The sequence below is a fragment of the Takifugu flavidus genome, chromosome 3 (assembly GCF_003711565.1).
Source record: "Takifugu flavidus isolate HTHZ2018 chromosome 3, ASM371156v2, whole genome shotgun sequence".
NCBI lineage: Eukaryota > Metazoa > Chordata > Actinopteri > Tetraodontiformes > Tetraodontidae > Takifugu > Takifugu flavidus.
Window position 1 is genome coordinate 12,604,315 of NC_079522.1, and position 22,287 is coordinate 12,626,601.

Consider the following 22,287-nt stretch of genomic DNA (forward strand, 5'->3'; position numbering starts at 1 on the left):
TTTTTGCTTTTCTTCAGGATCAATGAAGGTGAACAAATTATTTCCAGAGAACATCGAGGTCAAGGGCAATGTGTCATGGCACAGCATCACGCCAAGCTTTCCAAAAGAAATTTATTTTGGAAAAGTGAACCAGAAATCACAGAAGGCTCTTAGGTTGGGTTTTTCTTTGCTAAAAAACAAAACTATTCAAGCAGCATAGCTTCAAATACATGCTAAACTATTGAATGGAGTTCATGTTTATGTTCAAAAGGTTAATCCAATATAGGAAATATCCTTAATAGATACCTCAGGCTAATATCTGCCTCTATCGCAGGCCAGCCACCGCATATTTCCATTATATATTATCATAAAATAAAATTAATAGAAATACTCATACAATGAATAACTGACGAACACTGCCGTATAAGCTTTAAACATTGCTTTATTTCCTCTTACCTATAGATTTTTGTCACATTACAGTAAAAGACTTTCCTGTTAAAGTCACCTTTGTGTAATGGAGTGAGCCATTTACACTGATTTAAGCCCTAACTTTCATTTGAAGAGGGTAAAGCTTGTTCAGAGCAGTGGATCAGTATTGATCTGAGTGTGTGGGTACGTGTGTGGGTACGTGTGTGGGTACGTGTGTGTGTGTGTGTGTGTGTGTGTGTGTGCGTGCGTGCACGCACGTGTGTGCGCACGTGTGTGTACTGTGCAAGACCTTGGCTGCAATAGTGAGTTCTCATTTGGGCAAAACTGGAGAGATCAGAGGAGACTAACTGGAAAGGGCTTGGATAAAGCTGTATAAAATGAACCAAAATAGCTGCAGGAATCAGCGAATCATAATATTGCCGGTACTTACAGTAACCAAGTGGCTGTTAGGTGCTGGTAGAATTGGGTGAGCCAGACTAATCATCAGCGGCTGTGGGGCACCATGAGGCTGTGTGTGAGTTGATGTGAGCAGACAGAGCCTTCCCTTAGCTACTGACAAAAATTAGTCTCCAGGAGAGGCACGTCCAAAGCTGACGCACTTGTTTTCTTCCATGCTGAGAGGATGCAGCCTGCCAACTGGCCCTCCCACCAAGCTCCTTACAGTAGCGTTTCACACAGGTGCCTGTAAATCAAAGGTACAGGCTTTTCCTGCTGTGAATCCTACAGGAAACCATGTTACTTCTTTGCTTAGAGTCACCATATGCACTGAAATATCCTGAAGAAAAACACAGCTTTAAGAGCATTATTGCCATCAGAACTGCTGGGAACGGTGTTGGTACAGTGGTACTGGATTTGAGGACTTTAGGAGCGGCTACAAATTCCTTCTTCCTTACTTTTGAAAAAGCAGCTCGTAGCAATCATGAGTTCTCACTCTTGCAGAATCTCCCATCAGCAATGGTCAACCTCCAGTCATCAGTTGGTGTTAATATTTAATGCCTAAATCTAGAGATTACACTTCTTGCTCGGGGATGTGTGCACCACAGTTGCTGAAGGCAAAGAATGGAGATCTTCTCAGCCATTCCAAGTTTTGTTTAAAGTGTTCAAAATGTAAGGACCTCCGCTGAGCCTCGAGGAGACATGGACTATTTATAGGTAACAGAAAGGGAAAGAAAGGTGGACATGAAAATAATCAAATTAGAATGGGAGAGAGATGATCTTGCTTGGATGGTTAAATACTACCAAAGCAAAAAAACACAGGTGGCATGTTGTCATTAGCCCCCGCCCATCCTGTCATCAACGCCATCTCATCTGCATCAGAGCGAGTAGGTGTTATCGAACGGCCACCAGACCCATGAAGCAGAGAAGACAGGCAAAATTGCATTCTAACGCCCTCGATTAGCCTGATCAATACTCGGCCTGCTGGTCGTCTGCTGAGAGACAGTTATGAGGTAAACAGGAGGACGGAAGGGGTGATGGTAATTGTGACCGAAGGAGGATGAGGAAAAGACACACGGTGGGAGGGAAAGGTGCGGTGAAATGGACTCAGATGAAGGATGGTTGAGTAGGAGGGAGAAAACCTTGATTACAGCAGATGTGATACTGTGATACTGTGTTGCTGTGTTCCAGGAAGGGATGAAAGGGCCACAGGTGTACAGAGAGAGGAGAAACAGCAGGGCTAGCAAGGCAGAGAGAAAACAATATTTCTCCACACTTCCCACTTGGTGATTTCCCCAGAGAAAGAGGGAGAGTTGTGGCAGGAAAAGGATTTGCTTGTGGTTGAAAATGTGTCTCGGGCTCGTTGCAGCTTCTTGTTTCCCTTTCAGAGGTTAGAAAAGCCAGGACTGTTTCATCATGCTTTGTGACGGATTGGAGATAAAAGATTTTTTTTTTTTTTTATAAAAAAAAAAAGCTATTGTGCAGCTGTTCAGAAAACATGTCGGCATGGTAACATGTCCAACAGCCTTTTAGGAAGTGGAAGGCCTTCATAATTACTTGATGATCAGCTATTGTGCCATCTTTACCCTGAGCTCCAGCTCGTCCTGTACATGCTTATTTTCTGCTTGCTGTTTGCCTTGGGGATCAGCATCTGAGGCAGGAACAAACCAATGTCAGCACTTCGAGGTGTGCCGAGGATAAATGACGTCAAGGGTGAACAGGGATGAAAAGCACAGACCCGCACACACTAATTAGCGAACACCTTTCTGCCTCGTTCTTTTCAAGTGGCATCTAACACTAAATTATCATAATTAATTCACAAATGTGAGTAATAGTTCACGACAAACAAGCAATGCTGGTTCATGCTAATTCCAGCTCAATTAGGGTATTAATGGAATTTTGTAAACATGTGCGCACATGTTTATTAATGTCACTGCTATGATGTTTTTGGAACAAGAACGACAACGATTTTCACTCTCTGTGGAATAAACACCTGCAAAGATGCTACAGAACTATTAATTCAGCAGATGTTTCTGCTGCCTGGAGTCAGCTTCATGGAAGGTGTCTAGTTCTTTATATGATTCTTGAGACTGTGGTTTTTGTGGTTCAGAGTTGATGACCAGAGTTCACATATACAAGATACACCCTTGTGCCAAGCCCTGATTGTCCGGTGACAGCCACATTGGCAAAGTGACTACACCCAGACTTTCATCTATTTTGGGTTGGTTTTCACCTGAATAAATAGTCACACACTTGGTTTTGAGGGGCTGAGGCTCTGGATGGAAAGACAACATGACATACAGTATAATTCATTTCTTATGTCAGGTTTGCTGGTGACACCTAAACTGTACTGTTGAGTTTATCATTGCAGAACTTGTTTTGAAATGATTTCACGCTACCTGTCTCGGTTGATGATAAGCTCAGCCCACTTTGAAGCAGCTCTATCATAAGTAATGCTTCAGAAGAAGCAGAGATGTTGCTGTTTGGGCTTTTAAAATGGCAATAATCCACCCTGTTCAGAGAATACAAAGCCATTTTTCAGCTTCCTGCACAAGAAATGGTACAAGTCATTCTTTTTACTCATTAATTTCAAGAGATGTGTTCCTGGATTTGGCCCAATGACATCCATCATGAATTTTCAATGAATTGCCTGGATGGGATGACAGGTGAATGTCTCATAAAGCTCCGTATGTCATAAATAAAGCGATGTGGCTTAATCTCGACTCTTTAATGATGCCGGTTAAATGAGGCACGAGAGGTGAAATTTAATACTCTATTGTTGTGCCATCCATTTTCTTCTGTTTACAATTAAAGGCGATACACTCGAGTTTGACACTCCGATCTAAATGAGGCCGACAAAGAGAAGCCAATGAGGCGCCGCAAGCAAGGTGCTGCTCTGTCTTTACCAGAATAAAACGCTTTAATAAAGATTTGCTGCTCTGTTGTTCCCGGTCGGGCTCAGGCGTGCCAGGACGCCCTGGGAGCTGCTATCAGATCAGCGATTTGCCAGCAGAGTGAGATGGAGGGGAGGTGACGGCCTGCGGCACGCTGCTTTGCAGCACATGCGTAGAGCTTTCCAGATGGCTGTGATTTATGAACTTCTCACAACACTGGGACTAATGAACGACACTCGACATGTGTTTCTGATGGAGTTGGCCATCGGTCCAGTCTTTGAGGAGTGAGCTGACATTACACGGTTGGTTCTGATGGTTGGTGAGCACGATGCAGATGCCATCTGCTGTGTTCAGTACTGAAAACCGTTCCACTACATGACGAAAATTAACATTATTACCACAAAGTTATGGCTGTAGTCAACAAAATGTGCCAATTAGACTTAAATACTAGAGCAGAGGTCTACATATTATTGTCATCACCCATCTAATTTGTCCTCTTGTGACCCGACATTGCTTGATCTCTCTTATTTTAGCCATTTTATGTAATTACTGAGCTATTTCCACAATAGCAGAGATTAAGTGACTCCATTTTTATTTTATTTTACAGTGAATCAGCGTAATCCAATCTAATGCATACATTGCTCCGCCATCGTGGCACCATTAACCAGCACCACTCATCAGGTGAAGCATTAGCTTAAAGGTAGAACTGAAGATGAAATTAAGCAACTTGTAGGAAACAAAAACCTGTCTTTTTTCTCAAACAATGATTTTATTTTCAATATTTATTTTCCCAGTCATTAAAATGCAAAGATTGTTTTGCTTGTTTGGTGTGTTTTTTTTAAACAAAACTAACTAATTTTACTCTGCTCTTATCAACTCCACTGACTCTTCATGTACTTCTGCCCTGAAAAACTAAGAAGGCTTGTTATCCTAGCAAATGTAAAATGCATTGTAACACATTCAATTATTCCTTTTAAGTGCAGCTTCTATTCAAAGACAAACCAGCGTGAGTTCATACATCATAATGTCACTAGGCAATATCTGTCCTAAGATCAGAAAAATTTGCTTGCAATGTGTGGTTTAAAGCCAGTCTGATTGAGAGAAAAAAGGTATTCATGGAAGTGGAAGGAAATACATCTGCAAAGCAATATTCCTGATAAATGTTGTTGTGCAAAAGACCTCCACCCTCTGATTCTGGCTGTCCTCTGTTACACTGTTGACCCCCCCAGACTGAATTGGAATGTGTCAGGAACAGTCAACAACAGAGAAAGTTCCCTAGCTGAATGAGCTGATGCTTAACTGAGATCAGGGTGATGATAAGACATGATGCTGAAATAGTTGGTGTAAAAGAAATTAAATTGTTGGAAACATATATATCTGTCCTTAAATCACACTTCAAAATGGGCTTAACCCAGAAATTGAGAAGGATAGAAGCACAGCTATTGCTTTGCATATTCAACAATCTATCCCTGAAAACATAAAATTACAAATCAAAGTCGGTTATTCTTATTCTATTATTTAACCATGAAAGAGTAGAGAGGCAGAGACAATGTGTGAAAAACACGCAAGCCAAAAAAATGCACAAACAAACTCACATTTACACCAAATGCCGCCGAGAAATAGAACTGACACCAACATGTACACAGGCAGCAGTTCGTCCTAAGGTTCTGACAAATCTGCTCAAAGCAAGGAGAAATAGCTGAGACAGGTAGAGGCGCGAACGCCTGCTGAATATTTCATAATGTTTTTACTGGCCTGTCAGGAGTGCAAAATGTGCGATTGCTGTGTGTGCCTGTGCATAACAAAATAAGCCATCTGACAATTTCAGTATTTTATTTTTAGTCTGTGTACAGTACATGTTAGTCTGGGGTGGTGGGGGTGTGACAGACCCCTGCTCTAATTCGAATCAGTATTCACTGGATATTTATATAAAGATTAAAGAAACAACCGGAATCCAAATGTTCAGTGTATTCCTGATTTACTACTAACCTCTCGCTCTCTGTCTCTCTCTCTAGTGAAAGAGCAGCTGGATCCTGCACTAAACACCGGTGACATACAAACCTCACATGTGGTTGTTGTCAAAGTTTCCGGTCAGTTTCTGAAAGATTTGCTCTGGAAACCTTTCTGCCAAATAAGAGCCACAATTAATTGGGCCAGATTCTAGGTCTGGAACAGGTATATGATAGTAAAACCAGGCTAGCTTTGGCAGCCTGTTAACATTGAGGTCAATGTCTTTACCCATCTGTATACGCCTCCACTTCCATGCTTCTTTTTTCCTCTGCCAATCTTTCTCGCGTCCTGCTCATGCACTACTCTGTTCCTGCCTGCACGTCCCTCCCCCTTCCTCTATCTCCGCTCGGTAACAGGTGAGTTCCCAGAACTAATTACAGGAGGCTCTCCCAGGGTGCAGCAGGGTCCGAATCATTTGCATGCGGAGGGAGTGCGAGGAGACTGTCTAATAACATTTTCTACCGCCTGATTAAAAACAGCTCATAAATCACTTGTACACATGGGTCTAGCCACAGGCGCGTGCATGGGCACATGCACAGTGGTAAATACAGCCATCAAACACAACTATATTACACGCAGACATTACACGGCTTCATTTGGATGTCGATTTTCACATTATCCCACAAAGAAACTGCAAATTCTGATTTTTATGAAGTGTTTACAGTTTATAGAGTTAATAAGAAATTGCACCAAGGAAGGAGTGTGTCATACAAATATTTTAACGGCCTTTAAATATCAATATGGTCATGATGCCCAGATGTTTGACAGACAGGTCTCCTCTCATAAGATGTTTCCATGAATTGTGGGAATGTACATGGCAACTGTGTGTAAATGGCCAATACGACCAGCTACTGATTTTAAAACTAACACGTGACAGCTTCAGACAGACATATTTAATTCAAAACAAAGGAAACCAGCAAATCTACTTAAATAATTTGTGAACAATAAAAGGAAAAATGCTCAACAGAATAGTTCATTAATTTTCTGTCCATCAACTAAGTGATTAATCGGCTTACTTTTCCCCACTGTATTCCTGTCTTTTCTCGCTAAGAAGTTGGTTTTGTGAGCTTATGGAGACTTAACAAATATTAATTTAATGAAAAACATGTAGTAAATAAAGACCTCTGACTTCAATGCTCTAATTTTTCCAAGATCAGTGCTGTTTTTACTTTGATAAACTGTTAGTTCCAGCTACCCAGACTGAGGATTTGCTCATCCATTTGCCTACATCTGATATATGACTGTATGTAGGTAAAAGAAAAAACAAATGAAACATTACAACGTAACCAATTATTGGACAATCCGACACACAGATCTCACTACATTACTGACTCTACTGGGCCTCTGAGCTTGTTTCTGCTCCCAAACTGTTGCACTTAGAATTTTACAGGCTTTACTCAAAATGCCCTTTTCGCACAACAAGCTGCCAAACAACAAGCGCGACAAATTGAAAATGACTTTTTAGCATGCTAAGATGACTCTGGGAAGAAAAGAGAATCTTAGCAAAAAAAACAAGATGTTATCATTTCACAAAGAGCTTAGTGGGAAAGTGCTGCTCTGCTGACCTCGCTTGGCAATTCCTCAAATTTCATACTGTTTGTGCCAAAGAAACAAACGAGAGTCGTGCAGCTCTGTTGTGGTCTGGATGAAGCCCCAGATGGCTGAACATGTTGAACGCAGGCCACACCAACTCCATCTCCCTCCCCCTGCGTTGCTGATGAACTATTAGGCCTTCTCATGGCCAGGCACTGAAATAGGAATCCTGCCATGAGATGATGATTAGACCATAACCACCGGCGAATTGGGAGGTCCCGATTTTTGATTCAATGCCTGCAATTCTCATTTTATTCATTTTCATTTTGGGAGAGGGGTGACACATGAGTGAACATTATATCAATCAGCTCACTACCAAGTACATGGAAATTCCGAAAATTGTGCATACATCTTAAGGTGAGCTTCCAAGCAATGTGAATATTGTTTTTTGATTTGCATATTAACCTGCTGATGCAGGCAAATAAGAGCACCACATCCTCACTTGATGCCTGGAGCCTTGAGCTACACGGGGGCAAGAACCAAAACAGTAAAAAAAAAAAATCAAAGCGTAAGCAGGATCCAGAAATAAACAACCTCACAAACACATACAGTACACAGCCGCCATTCAGATGAAACACGTTTTCTACTTCAGCAGCACGCTGCATCAGCAGCACTTCATTTACAGGTAGAGGGTAAAACAGTGTAGACCAAAAAAGGCTGCTGTAATATCTCTTTTGTCCTCTTTTCTAAGGTTATACAAGGAAGCTGTTATCAATGCACGGAGCAAAAGCCAAGATGTTCTACAGTGCAGGCAAACAACATAAAGAAAACAGTGAGAAAAGTGAGACGTGAACAGGATTAGATAACAATTTAGCTAAAGAATGATCCTTTTATCTGTCTGTTGCTGATGTATTGACGTCTATGTCGATCATCCATTCCAGAGCACTGTAAAAAAAGAAGCAAACCCCGTTCTGCAGCTTCTTTTCCTCAAAGAGTCGATTTTGAGCAGATTCTCTTCTCCATTCTCAGGATTTTCTTGACAACACCCCAGGTGACAAGGAACAATGAGCAATCATCAGTATTCATAAAGCCAATGGATACACTTCTCAGAAAGAGGAGGAACAAGGGAAAAGAGAGTCACCATTTTCTTTTCTTTTTTGTGCTACGATGCAGACATTAGATTCAGCAACACTGTAATGCATCCCACAACACAGCACAGCCTTTAGGGAGGTACCACTAAAACTGGGCCATAAAACTGGTCAAACAACCACAAATAAATTGGTTTCTTATTAAAACAGTATCAAAGTTTTATTTGGTAACAAACAGCAAATAATCACTTGGATGGAAGAAACTAAATTAGAGACTTCCTCTGGTTACTTCCCAGATGAATAAATGTTGAGACTGCAAACATTTAAGTTAATTCATTACCTTCCGTCGCTTAAGACCCAATAATGAGAGGAAATCATGAAAGACTAAATCTCCGCTGAGATCAAATCACCTGTTCCTTTTATCTCTTTTAAAAAATAATTTGCAAGTGACTAATACTGTAGTGTATTTAAAAAGAGGAAATTTGGCTGTATGCTAAACTTCTTAGTCATCCATCGCACCCTTTTATTTCTCTCTTTCTTTTAAAAGTGCTCTTGGGTCATAGTCTGGGGCTTGCTGTAAAAATAAATGTGCCAATCATTAGAAATTTAGGACACTACACTATCAATCCTACGTCCCACAAACACTTGAAGTCCATCTAGGAACAAGCACGATGTCCAACATTACATCTTCAACAGTACTGTTTTATGAATGTAGATAAAGTATGAATTCATGTTTTGTTTTAGCAAATCGAGCTATTAGTCCTCGCTCTGAAGCCCGCTGTGAGAAAGCCGGTGGCTGTATTTAACGTGAAGCATTTCAAAACTAATGATAAAACTGCGGCCCGCACCGGGGCTACATCACTCTCCCTGTCTGTCAATGAGAATTTCACACTCTTGTCAAATCAGTTCTGCAGAAACTGCGTGAGTTGCTGGCAAATTTGTTGGCCAACAAATCTGAGCTGTCAGAGATAATTTCATCTTGAATTATTTATAACTTTCTTGTGATTTTTTTTAAAAATACAATTACATGGTAATTATGTAGAGTCAGGAAGATTATGTCCTAAACAATGTGCCAGCCCTTGTGAACATTTGCAGCACAACCTTCTCAAGAAGTTTCAAGGAGGTGGGGACATAGGTGAAAGAGCAGTGAGCCTGGTCTTACCATCACACAGGTTACACGGGGACTCTTGGGAGGGTGGAGGGGGGACCTCAGTGAACTCCTCATTTCTGTGGGGGTTTATGTACCGTGACGGTTCCAAATGAAACTCCCGATCATGTGGGAGCGCTGTATTAATTTGTGGCTCAGGCCGCCTCCTTGGGGAGAGAGCTGCCGCAGCCACTGCTGCCCTCCCTTTGCAGCTACCAGCAGAGCATCTTGTTGCTTATTGACCGAGGAGCCGCACTGCAATGTTTCTCTATATCCGCCGCAGCGTCTTTCGCCTCAAGAGTCACAACCATCTATCATTTCTTTAGTTACCTATTTCAGACGTTACAGGATGGATGAACGGCACCGTGAAATAAAAGTAATCTTGCCTCTTGGAGCAATGTACAGCAAGCTGTGGCTAACTGGAAAACTCTTTCCACAGCACTGAGAACTCTGAGGAACATAATCAGCCTCTGTGAAGTTTGGGCGTGATGAAGTGTTTAGACGACCACCACCAGTTTGTGAAAGGTTCTTAAATTTGGAATTAAAGACATCAGCCAAAAATCCTTCCAGCGAACCGATTCAACAAAATATAACAAAAAGGCACTCAGAGCTTAGGGTTTGGAGGATCACATGTTACATGTCTTGCAGCACTTGTTTCTATGATGTTTTCAGTCCCTGGTGCTGGTTACAACAGGACTTTATCAAAAAAAGAACTTTCTGGCTGCAAAGAAATACATCAATGCACAAGATCACACGTCTCTCTTAAGACTCGAGCCCTAAAGCATGTAGATTCACATGAAAGGAAGGCCAGCAAAGGAACCCTTCCCACGAACCTTTGCCGACTCCTTCTAGCTCCACTTTTTCAATGCCTGTTCCACCTTGAAGTTATCTCTTTAAATACATCCAGAAAAATGACACCATATGTGTGTTTGATGAAGTGCTCATTGTATGAATAATGCAGGAAACATGTGCACGTATTAGGGTGATCGTAGTCTGGAAAAGCAAAAACTGGCTTTTACTGGTCTAGACAGAGAATCAATCCAAAAATAGGCTTGGCTAAGTTCCCATCTTGGATCTCAGAGATTACAAAAGCAACGTAGGACCAGGGCCAACACATGAGAGCCTGTACTTCACTCGCAGTGCCTAAAGATCCGTAAACAATTGATCAAGTTGAAGATGAGGTAGATTCTTTAATTAAAGAGAACCCCTTTGTGTATTTCCATGAAATGGTGTGTGGGAAGACAACAATCTCAGGGTACCGTGGGAGTACAGGCAAGCTAGGAATGATGGGACATTATGCATTGTGTAATTAAAGGTACCTACAGTTTGCCTGCCTCCCTTTGTGAGCCGCTCAAAACAATTGCTACAGCTGAGACACGGGCTTGACAAAACAGCCCTGAGCCATCCGAAGCTGGGAATTCCTAACAAAATAAAAATCTGTAGGTGTTAATAACTGACATGAGCTGCACCGCACCATTATCTATCTCAGCAAATAATATTAAGCACACTTGCATGAATATCCTGCCCTGTAGGGAAGAACAGGATCTTTCCCCTATAGATGATGCTGATGAAACATGGGGGAGGAACATGTAACAGAGAGGACATGAAAGGAGTGAGAGGAAGCAGATAACCGCCCCATAGATTTATGTCAAGCCGCTGATGTTGATGTGCGTTGGGTGACTTTGAAGGACTGCCAGTCATCAGGGGATTTTCAAGGTCATTAAAAGAATATAAGAAGTGTGATATAATGTCAATCTAATATGAGCAAAATAACAAAGCAAAAAAAAAAACAGAGCAAAAGATTTCCTAAAAATCTGGCATCTTTATTCATGTTCAGTAAAGGTCAACCATCCAGTATCAGGGCAAATGTACCACCACTGGCCCACTATCATGAAAAGGAAGCTCTCATTTACATTTCACCTTGATGCCATATGTGACCAAAAAATAAGAATAATCGGAGTCACAGAAAGTGTCTGAAATTGGTTTTCCATAAATGTCCCTAGACACTGCACAAAGAGCTCAGCAATCCAGGAGGAGCTCAATGCCGACTTGCTGCTCATCCAGTTGAGGTGGCTTTACCATCTGACTAGCTTCCCTGATATCTCCCCGGGGAGGAGTTTCAGCTACATCCAGCTGCAGGGAAGCTTTTCATGGGGACTTGAAGAGAAAGAAGAATAAAAAACAAAAACAAGCTTGACCACAGTGCATTTCGGAGATTCCGTTTGAAGACTCTCTGGCATGGGGAGGCAATCAGGAAAGAGGAGATGCTTTGGCCTCACTGCCAGTTATCCTGCTGCACCGCAAACACATCCCAAGTGTCCCTCCTCTTCCTCCTGTCCTTCTCTCTCATCTATTTCTCATCAAGTGGTGCCTCCCATGAATAGGGATATTTGCCACCAGGCAAGAAATCTGAGAAGACTTGATCTCTTTTCAAGGCTGTCTCAGCATCAGCTTCAAGCACCACCAGCCCTCTGAGGACGCTGGACTATCTAAAATCACCTGTATGCCGACAGTACCAGCAGGTCCTGGGGTTTAAACTCCTCAACACCCCACACTGCTTGGCTGTGCCTGGTAAGAAACTGTCAGTGTGTGTTCGGTCTGACTGGTTGATCTCTTTAAGATCACAAAATGGACCGCATCCTTTCACTTGAGAGTCCATCCATCACAATTTAGCTTCATTAAGCAACAGAGAAGAGGCGGAGACTGGAAACACAAAACAGAACATGCCAATCCAACAGAAGATGATTTCAGTCCACAATCATGATGGAAAACAGAGTTCAGATCAAATTCAGAGCGTTCGGCTCATGGCTGTGTACGCAATTACTCCTGTAAGAATTTTAGAAACTGTGTCTTTATAAAAACTAAAAGAGAAGATGCGATGTAGGTAGGTTTATGGTGTTCTTTCTGTATTTTAAAGTTATCTACTGGCTTCGGATTGTGTTTAAACATTCTATAGACTAAACAATTAATTGAATAAATGCTGGAATTATCTGCAGATTCAAGGATAATAAAAATAGTCATTAGCCAGTGATAAAGTGTGCCCAAAAGCCTGAAGTGCTTTCTCATTAGAGCCTCCCAGCCAGCAGAGCTGCAATTAACATTAATCTTATTCTCAATCACTGTGATGGACTATATACATTCTGCAGCCTCTGCAGGGAGATGCTAACTACTTATTTTAAATAAATACTCAACAGAAGTCCCATTTCCATTTTTGAAAAAAAAAAAAAGAAGAAGAAGTTTTTTCCAACCACTTAGTAAATGGCTCCTTTTCATTACGGTTCTATCTACATCCCAGCATTAACGCACTCACCCGTCTGTCCATCTGTCATCAACACACACCATCCTAATGGACATCCACCTATGTCAATCCCAGTGCCTTGGCGACATTCATCTGTCAGGAATATTGGCAGTGAATTTAATATGCCTCGACACATTTTGGCTCCAGCATCCACATTCATGATGACACATTTAGTGATGATTCTTAAGAGGTCTCTATTGTGTGGTTGGGAAGCCATTTTCAGTTCCCGAGTATGCTTCAAATTAGCTGTCCAATTTCTGCTCTCCCCCAACTATCAAGGCAACATCTTGCTCAGCACCCAAGGACGCAGCCAAGTTTACACACTTCAAACTTGCTGTTGAAATAAAACGGTGAAGCAGGTGCTGTCTCACAGACAGGACCCTTTGGAGCAGTTCACAAATTGACAAAAATATCCCTGCGCCTGCACGCGATGGATGCAGGAGGAATGCGATATGCAACGATTTATGATCCAGCCACAGCTTCAAATGTGACCCAGGGGAAGGTGAAATGATGAAGAAAATAAAACACCTTTTCAACAGCAGCAAGGCTTTTATGGTAAACCCAGGACAGAAAGGTTGAAGCAGGATTGTTGAACAACAACAATGTTGATAAGTGATGCTTTTGCTGAAGCTGCTCAGCTGCAACACCAGAAGAGCACAGCTCAGGCATCTGAAGTTATTTTTATGGATAGTTGTTTTAACGGCTGCGCTGATCATGCTAATTTCACCCAGTATGTTAGCACTTCATTTATACCGTAATGTGACATATTTCTTGTTCATGACCGTCCAGGTAAGTCAGTACCAAACCTAGATTTTTTGTCGTCTTTGGCTTCAACTAGTCCTTGATGACCTTCAAAGCTAACATAAAATGTAAGGCAGGGCCACAGGAGCGCATGGCATGATGCAGCAACAGTGGTTGCCCGTTCCAATCACATCACACTGGTCTAATTTGATTCCATTCTGACAGGACTCAATTACATTTTATTAATTTTAGCAAAGTAACTCCACATTTTGATTCAATCTCTTCACAATGCAATTAAATTGGATGCAATCAGATTAATTTGAATTGGATGAATTTTTAAATATAATCTCTTCTTGCCTTCCTGCCTGTCAATGGCATCAGTCTATCCAGACTCAAACCACTGTTAGCAATTTTATGTTCCTGGGTTTCAGAATAAGAAATATAATCAGCAGCTCCGACAGAACAACAGTGGTTGTGGCAGCTTGACAGACCAACATTACCTACACAACCTATTTTCTAACATTGAACACGCAAATATAAGTCATTGGTGGTACAATTTCTCCTCTCTTCAGGCTGAAGAAGCTCTCTTAAAGCTTTAAAGTGGTCCTGAAAAAATACTCCACATTTAGAAAAAGAAACATCTGGACAGTTTTCCTTTTCTGATACTGATGATGCCGTTAACGGAACTGTTGGTAATGGAGCAGCTTGCCCAGCCTGCCTAGTTACTCATTTTTGCCAAGCCACTCAAGTGGGTCGCTGAATTGTGTTGGGAATTATGAGTTATTTACATTGTAATGTTCGCAGCCTGTCCGTTGCTTTATGCGTACATTTAAATTCCATTTTGTACTCGGTAGAAGTTTTATACCGCTGCATGTTTAGGTTGTGCTTCATTATGCCTGCTTGCTTTCCAGCTTATTCCTTTTATCTGGTTAAATTATACAGATATTTAATTTTTTTCGTACATATTTTTCAAGTTTGCTGCCTATATAATGAAATGTACTCAGTTAGTGTCACTGTAAGTCAACTGGAATTTATACTATGTTAATGGTGTTTACTCTTTTCATGTATTTATGGTCTCTGCATCTGGAAATTGGCAAGAAAATATGCAGTTAGGTGTTGGAAAAATGTGTCAATCATATGTGAAAATGCCTGATCTTTCTGACTCATTCCTCCATTTTTATTCCCCCCAAGCTGGCAACAGGCCTGCAGCACAGTTGCTTGGCAGTCAGAGCTATTCTCACAAATCGAGGTGTTTCGAAGATAGACTCCTCACCTGGCTTATGTGCCACGTACATATTGAATGGTAAGTTCTGAAACTGGTGGATGTGGTGCTGAAAGGCACAGATGAGAAATCAAAGGCTTGCATGGAGAAATAAACAGCATATCAATAACAGAGATTGGCCTTTGTACAAGTCAGGCTGCTGACTCCAGTCATTCCATAAATTGATTTCTCATATACAGCTGCCTCAAGGGGGCAATTCCATTTTCATTAATACACTGGGTCCCTATATGTATGCTACCAATCCCAGTTTATTAATCAACTAACTCAATCAATTTCACCTCAGGAGCAGGACACAAGCTACAGCTTGTGGGAGAAGCGCCCATTTAATATTAGCTCATATATGATAAATGTTATTATGACTTGTGTCCATCCACTGTTTTCTTGCACAGTTTTTGGCACAAGAATATAGACAGAATATGGAAATACTGATTTCATTTATCTAGATGACTCCAGAAGATATTTATTTTTGGCCCCACATTTACAATTCTCACACAAACACGGTCACGGTCATCTTCCAGGCGTCGAAGATGTAAGCAAACCTCCAACACTCTCTTTAGCAGAGACTTGGGAAGCAATTAGAAACTCTGAACCCGAGAGCATAAATCTTTTACACCGAGCATTACTGACATTCTCAGCAGGCAAAATATCCTAATATACCATCGGCGAGGTCCAGCTAAGCTGAGCACACAATTCAAGGCACTTAGCATGGGGAAAAAGGTAAATAGATATACCTCCACCCTTCAAGGATGCATACTCAAAATGCAGGGAGGATGTGAGCTGGGAGTTGAAAAGCAGATGTTTTCCTTCAGGAGGCAGCGTGAGGCGGAGACGCTGGCTAAATCTAGCCATCCTTACCAAGCTATGAAGTCGCCTGAGATTCTTAGCTGTCCACAAGATGAACGAAAGACACCCGGCAATCTATATCTACCTAATTTTGGTGCAAAATGCATCATCCTCTACAACTACTGTTACAAACTGAAGACTTTTTTAAAAAAAAAAAGTGATGCATGAACTTATCCAATTACATTTGAGCATCATCAGTACTGTAGAGTCATTTTTAAAACTCATCAGACAACTTGTATGACGTACTGTCATCTATCAAAGGAGCTGTCATCTGTCAGTCCTCTGTCAATCCTCTGAGCCCTTTCCTCGCATTCACATGACAGTGTTTTAACACCCACTGTAGCGCCTGCCCTTCAACTACCTCAACACTTCTCTTATTTTTCACTTAACAACGACTTCCCCGCTTCGTCTCTAACGCGTCAACTTGTCTAGGATAGGCCATTATGAAAAACACGATAAAAATGGAAATTGGGTGGCGGAAGGGTGATGTAACACTACTGCAACAAAGGGAAAGAAACAAAGGGATGCATGCTAGGGATATGGCTTTAAATGAAACTGACTTGGTGCGTTGAGTTTGGATACATTATAGCAAGTTCCTGCATCCAAATTGCAAAATGTTAAATATGAGGCGTGGATCATGTTTGAGGATATAACTGCTCATAACTTTAAGTTGTGTGTTGTGCTCTAATTCCACACACTTCCAAGACAAATCCCTGACATAGGTCTTTAAACAAACAAATAAACAAGCGGTGACGTTTCCAAGTGAGCTCACTTTATACGCCGATATTGAAAAGATTTACAACTTTGCTTGCATGTTGTGGGTGACTGTATTTAAACTAACGCCAGAACTTCTCCTGGTCCGTGCTAGGTGTCCTCTAGTCCCCCTGAGATCTTCACAGCAGCCTCCTAAACGCCTGAGACGCAGCAGTCTCAGCACCACTTTGTAGCGCTCTACCCCCACCTGCCGTTGTGCGCCAGGAAGAAAACTTTTCTGTCTTGGCCTGAAGCCTTTCAAATCTTTGTTTTCTTTAAGACTTCTTTTTTTAAGATAACGCTGCTGATCCAAATAATCTCCCTTTGAAAGAAATTTCGCTTCCCTTTAAGAAACCGACTAGTTGTGAATGTGACGCGTATATCTCGGACTGCGAGCCACATAAGAAAGGCGATCAAATGCTCCGAGAATAAGAAGCTCACACCTTCACTCCGCTCTGGGCAGAAATAGTTCATTGTCTCCCCTCGCACGCACGCACGCACGCACGCACGCACGCACGCACACACACACTCGCCCCCCCGCGCACACGCTCATCTGCCCCCGCAGCAGGTGAAGCGCGGACATGACACCACAGCAGGTGGAGCGTCGCAAACGCGGCTGCTCCCCAGAAACTTTGACTATTCCACCGCAACAAGCATTAATCACGCACGGCCCCGCAGTGCAAACGGCGAGTGGAGCTCGGAATCTACACCAGAGTGAGGGGAGAAGACAGACGACGGTCGAAAGGAACGCGTGTCTGCAGGAAGTTCACCACGGGGAAAGCTTTTACACACATTTCAAACTAAAAACAACGAGGAGCCGCTCCTGAGGACAGCAGCTTTGCTGCCTCCTCCTTCCTATAATGGGGGCCACATTATCATGCCCCCTTTTCAGCACGAGAGCGTTCTGGTCCCCCCCAGACGTGCCTCAACTACAAAATACGGTCCAGTTGAACAATCCAACCCTCTCTCCCTCTCGGCTCCCGCTGGCTGCCGCAGATCACACGCAACTTGTCCACAAAGTCGGCAAAGCTGGAGGTTCTCACGCACACGCACACGCACCACCCACCTTGGCTGCCGCAGACGAGCACCCCGAGGAGGAAGGCGAGTTTCAGCATCATTCTGGAGGCAGGTTTGGGGCTGTCGGACGTTGTTTTCAGCTGCGGAATAAAAAGGATGTGAGCAGAGAAAAAAGCTGGGCTCCGCTCATCCGCCGTGTCGATCCTCCGCTGGCAAATGCGCTGCCTCGGCTGCTTGATGCCTTCCTGGACGCGCGCTCCCGCTCCAAGCGCGTTCACCGCGTGTGCGCTGCGCTGAGGACCCAGATGCTCGTTTTGAATGATCCACCAGGAAGGGTAATGGAAGCACAACTATGGAAACGATACTGCCTAGGTTGGAACCACCCTGGCCAGGCCCTGCGCAGCTTCCCTCTTTTGCTTCTCTTGTCTTTTTTGACACTTCTGTTCTTCTTCGTGGAAAGTCGATGGTAGTCACAGGGCCTTGTGTTTGAGTTTGGAGAAGTGTGGCTGCCTGTATATCATTAAACTGCAGCAAAGGCAACTGGTGTTTCTGAAAATAAGCCAAGGTGAAAAACATACCCTTAATTGCAGCCATATTTGTTGTGTAGATAAAATAGCTGAATTAGTGCGTGTTTACTTCAGTTGTCACTTATTGCTTTTGGATTAAAAGACTGGAGTCGTGCTGGTTTCACCCATATTACTTTGTTTCCAGCAGACGCCCGTCTTGGAGGCTGCAACTCCCCACAGTTGCCAGGCTGAGTGAGGCAATGAAAACACAAAGACACTCCCTAACAGCCATCTCGAGGGCTGCTGGGAACTTACCTGATTCTGACAGGCAGGGGGTTTTGTCACAACGTCAAGTGTGTCCTTTTCCTGGACATCATCACACACAGCGTGGAGATGCAAAAGCATGCGTTTTAGACAAAAATCATCACTTCTAATTACATAAATAAATGAGGAAATGTCAAAAGGGGAAAAAAGGTAACATGAACAGGTTTCGACAGGTCAGTAGGAACTGACTTTGTACCGGAAAAACAATTCCAAAGGGCAGCACACAACAGCATATTTATTCCTGTTTGCAATGCCAGTGGGATTACAGCTATTAAAACTAAATGTTTTATAGAGAAACAGCTGTCACATAATCATATATACAAGAAGTGACTCCCTCATTTTATTTAGTTCATTGAAAAGTATAGATTCTTCATAAATGATAAAATGATTTCATTAATAGCTAATGAGCACAAGGAGGAACTCCAGGTTAAAGGCTAATTACGTGTGAACGTTGGGGATACGTATGCAGATTGGTCCACTGAACAGCTTAGCATGAAAACCCAAAGCCCATGACCATTTCAAGAGTAAATAGGATGCTTGGGATCCACTTAAATAAATCATACCAGTGACAAAACAGCAGTTTCCCAGCAGTTGTTCAATGTAACATAATGGTTCCAGTGGTTTTAGTGCCATAAAACCACTGGAAATGTTCCAAACTTACGGAAAACTGTTGCCATTCTCAGTCAATGCTGTGAATGATCAAAATGTATACAGTTTTAGGTAAGGCCTACAGTAGCATCGTGTGTTTAAAGTCTGAAGTCAGTGAAATCTGTCATGGCCACTGTCAGCCAGCCAGCTCACAGCTGCCTCACATGTGTTGATGATCCACACAGCGTGGAGTTGGAACAAGATATGGTTCAGATCAGGATACAATCAGGATCTGACAGACCTTGTGTGTTTAGAAAGTGAAAACTGTGGTTTAAGAAAATATAAGGAACATTTTAAGGGTAAGGGCAAATATGTCACATCATCACAGTGCGAGCCTTGTGGGCTGTTGGCATGTGCTGGGCATTGACATGCTTCGACGTCATGGAAACATGACATTTTTTAAGCCACTGCTGTAAATAACACGCACCAGTTTCTACTGTACATATGTATCTCTTCTATGTCGTTCATCCTGAAAGATCTCCCCAAAGGAAAAAGTACGTTTTATGCCGGACTTAAAATGAGGACTGAGCTGTTTGCTGCACACTGCATGTCAGAGCATCGCCTCCCTTGATAATATGCCACACTACACATCTTCACATGCCATCTAGCTCTGCTTCCCATTTCAATAAAACAGAATTATGCACTTGAGTGCTTCATGCTCCACCATTCCTGAGCTGTATAGAAAACACTGTAAATGATAAAGCTGTTGCAGCCAAGGAAAAAAGCTTCAACAAATTCTCAAACATAGACTTGTAGTTTATGGTCAAAGCAAGACAGGCAGAATTATTATGATAAATGATCTGCATGGATGTTGGAGAGTTCAGCTGATAAAAACAGTTCCTACAGCTATTTACTTAAAGTACCCTCTTCATGGTGAGGGTGCTGTAAAGTTTAGGAATGATCGTAATTATGGGAGAGTCTCTAGCTCTTATTTCAGCCGGAGGTCCAGAGACAGACAGGTAATCTGGAAATTTGGCAGATGCCAGAAGGGCCACAGTGCCTTGTGGGCCCCTTGGCCTTTTAACCAATAAGAGAGGCCCAATGCAGCCCATAAACCAAGAAAACACTGCTAGCTTGGGGGAAAAGTGTGATCAATGGACTGATTTGTTTTCAAGACAGATGGGTAGAGCAAGCCACTTCATACGTTATTAACTGTATGCGTGTAAAGCACGTTATTAATCCTTGAGTGTCTGGCTCTCGTCTTTGCATTCGGTTGCGTGCTGGCGTGGTTGGTTGTTACTTCCATGTTTTGGTCAACTACACATATATTGTGTTTTTCAGGATGCTGTGGGTTCATACTGACCATGGTTAGGCCAATGTGTTTATGATTTTGGTGAGATGTGGTTTTGGTGTGCTTTTTGTGCTTGTTTGGGGGCCCCTGTGGGGTCGGTTTGATGTTTGATGAGAAAATGTTCGCTGCTGGGGGCTACTAATGCCAGGGTTGTGTTTTGATCCCAGTCTTTCAATGCTGAGGTCTGGACACATTTGGACAGTGTAACACCAGTATGCACACGTGCCCATCCACAAGGCTCATGCTCGCTCATCACTAATGAACACTGAGATTTAGAATAATAGCAGGAAAGGAATAAACATGTGCAGCAAAGGAATGTACCAGTTAAATATATAAAAAATATGTTTTCATTCCACATATAAGGTGGCACTGGATATACACCACACAGCAAACTCTGAGAAATAGAGTACTGATTAAATGACATACTCAAATGGCAATATAGTAGTAGAATTAATGAGCACGTTAACCAGAACACATCAGACTGAAAAACAAGTGTGTGGTTTGGCCCATATCCTGGATCTTTATCAGGTTATTACACCAAGGATTTGACAGGCAGCTTCTGGTGACAACAGTATGCAGCACGGAGGGCTACGGGCTTCTCTAGCCATGGATTCAGGTTCTTGGATGCGTAATGGTGGGCTTCATATAATTAAAAAAACCTCTTAAAGTTATTGTTAGATGAAACATTGCTGTTGGCCGGACTGCATTGCATTGCAATTGCAATTGCTACTAACTGTGAATGTGAGCAGAAAGCTAGAGAGCATGCCATTCTGAAAAAAGACAGATAATGTTCCAGTTGATTTTTACGATGTAATTAGTGGAAAATTCAAGTACAGATTTCCCAGTATATTGTTTCGACTTTAAATAGATTTTACTGAAATTTTGAGACGTCACTTAACATCTCTGCCTGCTGAGAGACGGTGGAGAGGTTTTCATCAGTAATTATGGATATTTATCGCCTCCTATGATACCATCTCTCTGTTTATCTTAATTGATGGACCCCCAGCTGTAGAAATAACGTACTGCATATTAAACAGGCCACATCATGTGAATATTGTGTCTGCGTGTGGGTTCTTGTTCTTATTACTCAGTTCCAAAATCTGCATTCTAATAGAAAGCGAGGACATTTTCGGCTGGTCTTCACAACTTCAAAGGACTCTTTTAGGGTTAAGACACAGTTTAAGGTTGAGGAGGTTGAGGTTCGAACTGGGTGTGGGTTAGAGTTGGGGTAGGGGGTTAGTTGGGATGGTTAAGGTTAGGTTATGGAGCTTGGTAATGCTTTATGCCTCTGAGAGTCCACACAAAGATAGTAGTATGTGTGCCTGTGTGTGTGTGTGTGTGTGCGTGTGCGTGTGCGCACGTGTGTGTGAAAGGCCCGGTGAGTGATACGTTTTTTACCTGGTAGCGTCCCACTTTAATGCTGCCTTGGTTTGCAGTCCTGACTTCGCGGAGACAAGTCACTCTGTCCAGGCTATGATGGAAAATCTGCCGGACAGCCTCCTGATTCAGCACAAAATCTAGACAGCAGATAGAAGAATCCCTGAACCACTTGGTAATAAAAATCACACACACACACACACACACACACAGAGAGAGGGAGGGCTCAAATGTTGCAGTTTCCTCAACATTTCTATCTTTTGTGGATTTCTGTGCAATCAAATCAATTACAGACACCTGTTGTACTAAGACAACTTAAACAGATGGTTCTGAGAAGTGCTTTTAAATTTCTCTTGTTATTTAAATACTGTTTCCTTGAAGAGTTTTTCTTTAAAATTGCAAAAGCACTCAATTGCGCTCTAGTCAAAGAGCAGTTGTGTGACTATAAATTGAATAATTGGTGAAGTCATATTAGCAATTTCCTTTGCTTGCTTTCCTTTGATTATCAAGTTATCTTTACACTTTATTTGTGAATTAATGTGATTACAAGCTCTAGGTCTTTTCTGAAGTTTCACCATGAAATCCAGCAGCATAAGAAATGAAATGTATTCATATTTATTACAAACATTTAGAAAATTGAAAACATATATCAAGGGTGAGAGGATGGACCTTTTAAAAATAATGTGTCATCT

General features: G+C 42.2%; 1 protein-coding gene across 6 annotated transcripts in view; it reads right to left on the reverse strand.

The window, feature by feature from the left end:
- LOC130522796 (neural cell adhesion molecule 2-like) overlaps positions 1–21,733 on the reverse strand; it is a 175,627-nt gene extending 153,894 nt beyond the window's left edge. For 3 of the 6 annotated variants that reach the window (XM_057027522.1, XM_057027523.1, XM_057027526.1), the window contains exon 1: positions 17,499–17,855. In XM_057027522.1, the coding sequence (XP_056883502.1) occupies positions 17,499–17,550 (52 nt within the window). In that variant the 5' untranslated portion in view covers positions 17,551–17,855. Of the gene's footprint in view, positions 1–17,498; positions 17,856–21,616 lie in introns of those variants that run through there. The other 3 variants (XM_057027525.1, XM_057027520.1, XM_057027521.1) reach the window with 3 other exon arrangements.
- Positions 21,734–22,287: the final 554 nt, after the last annotated feature.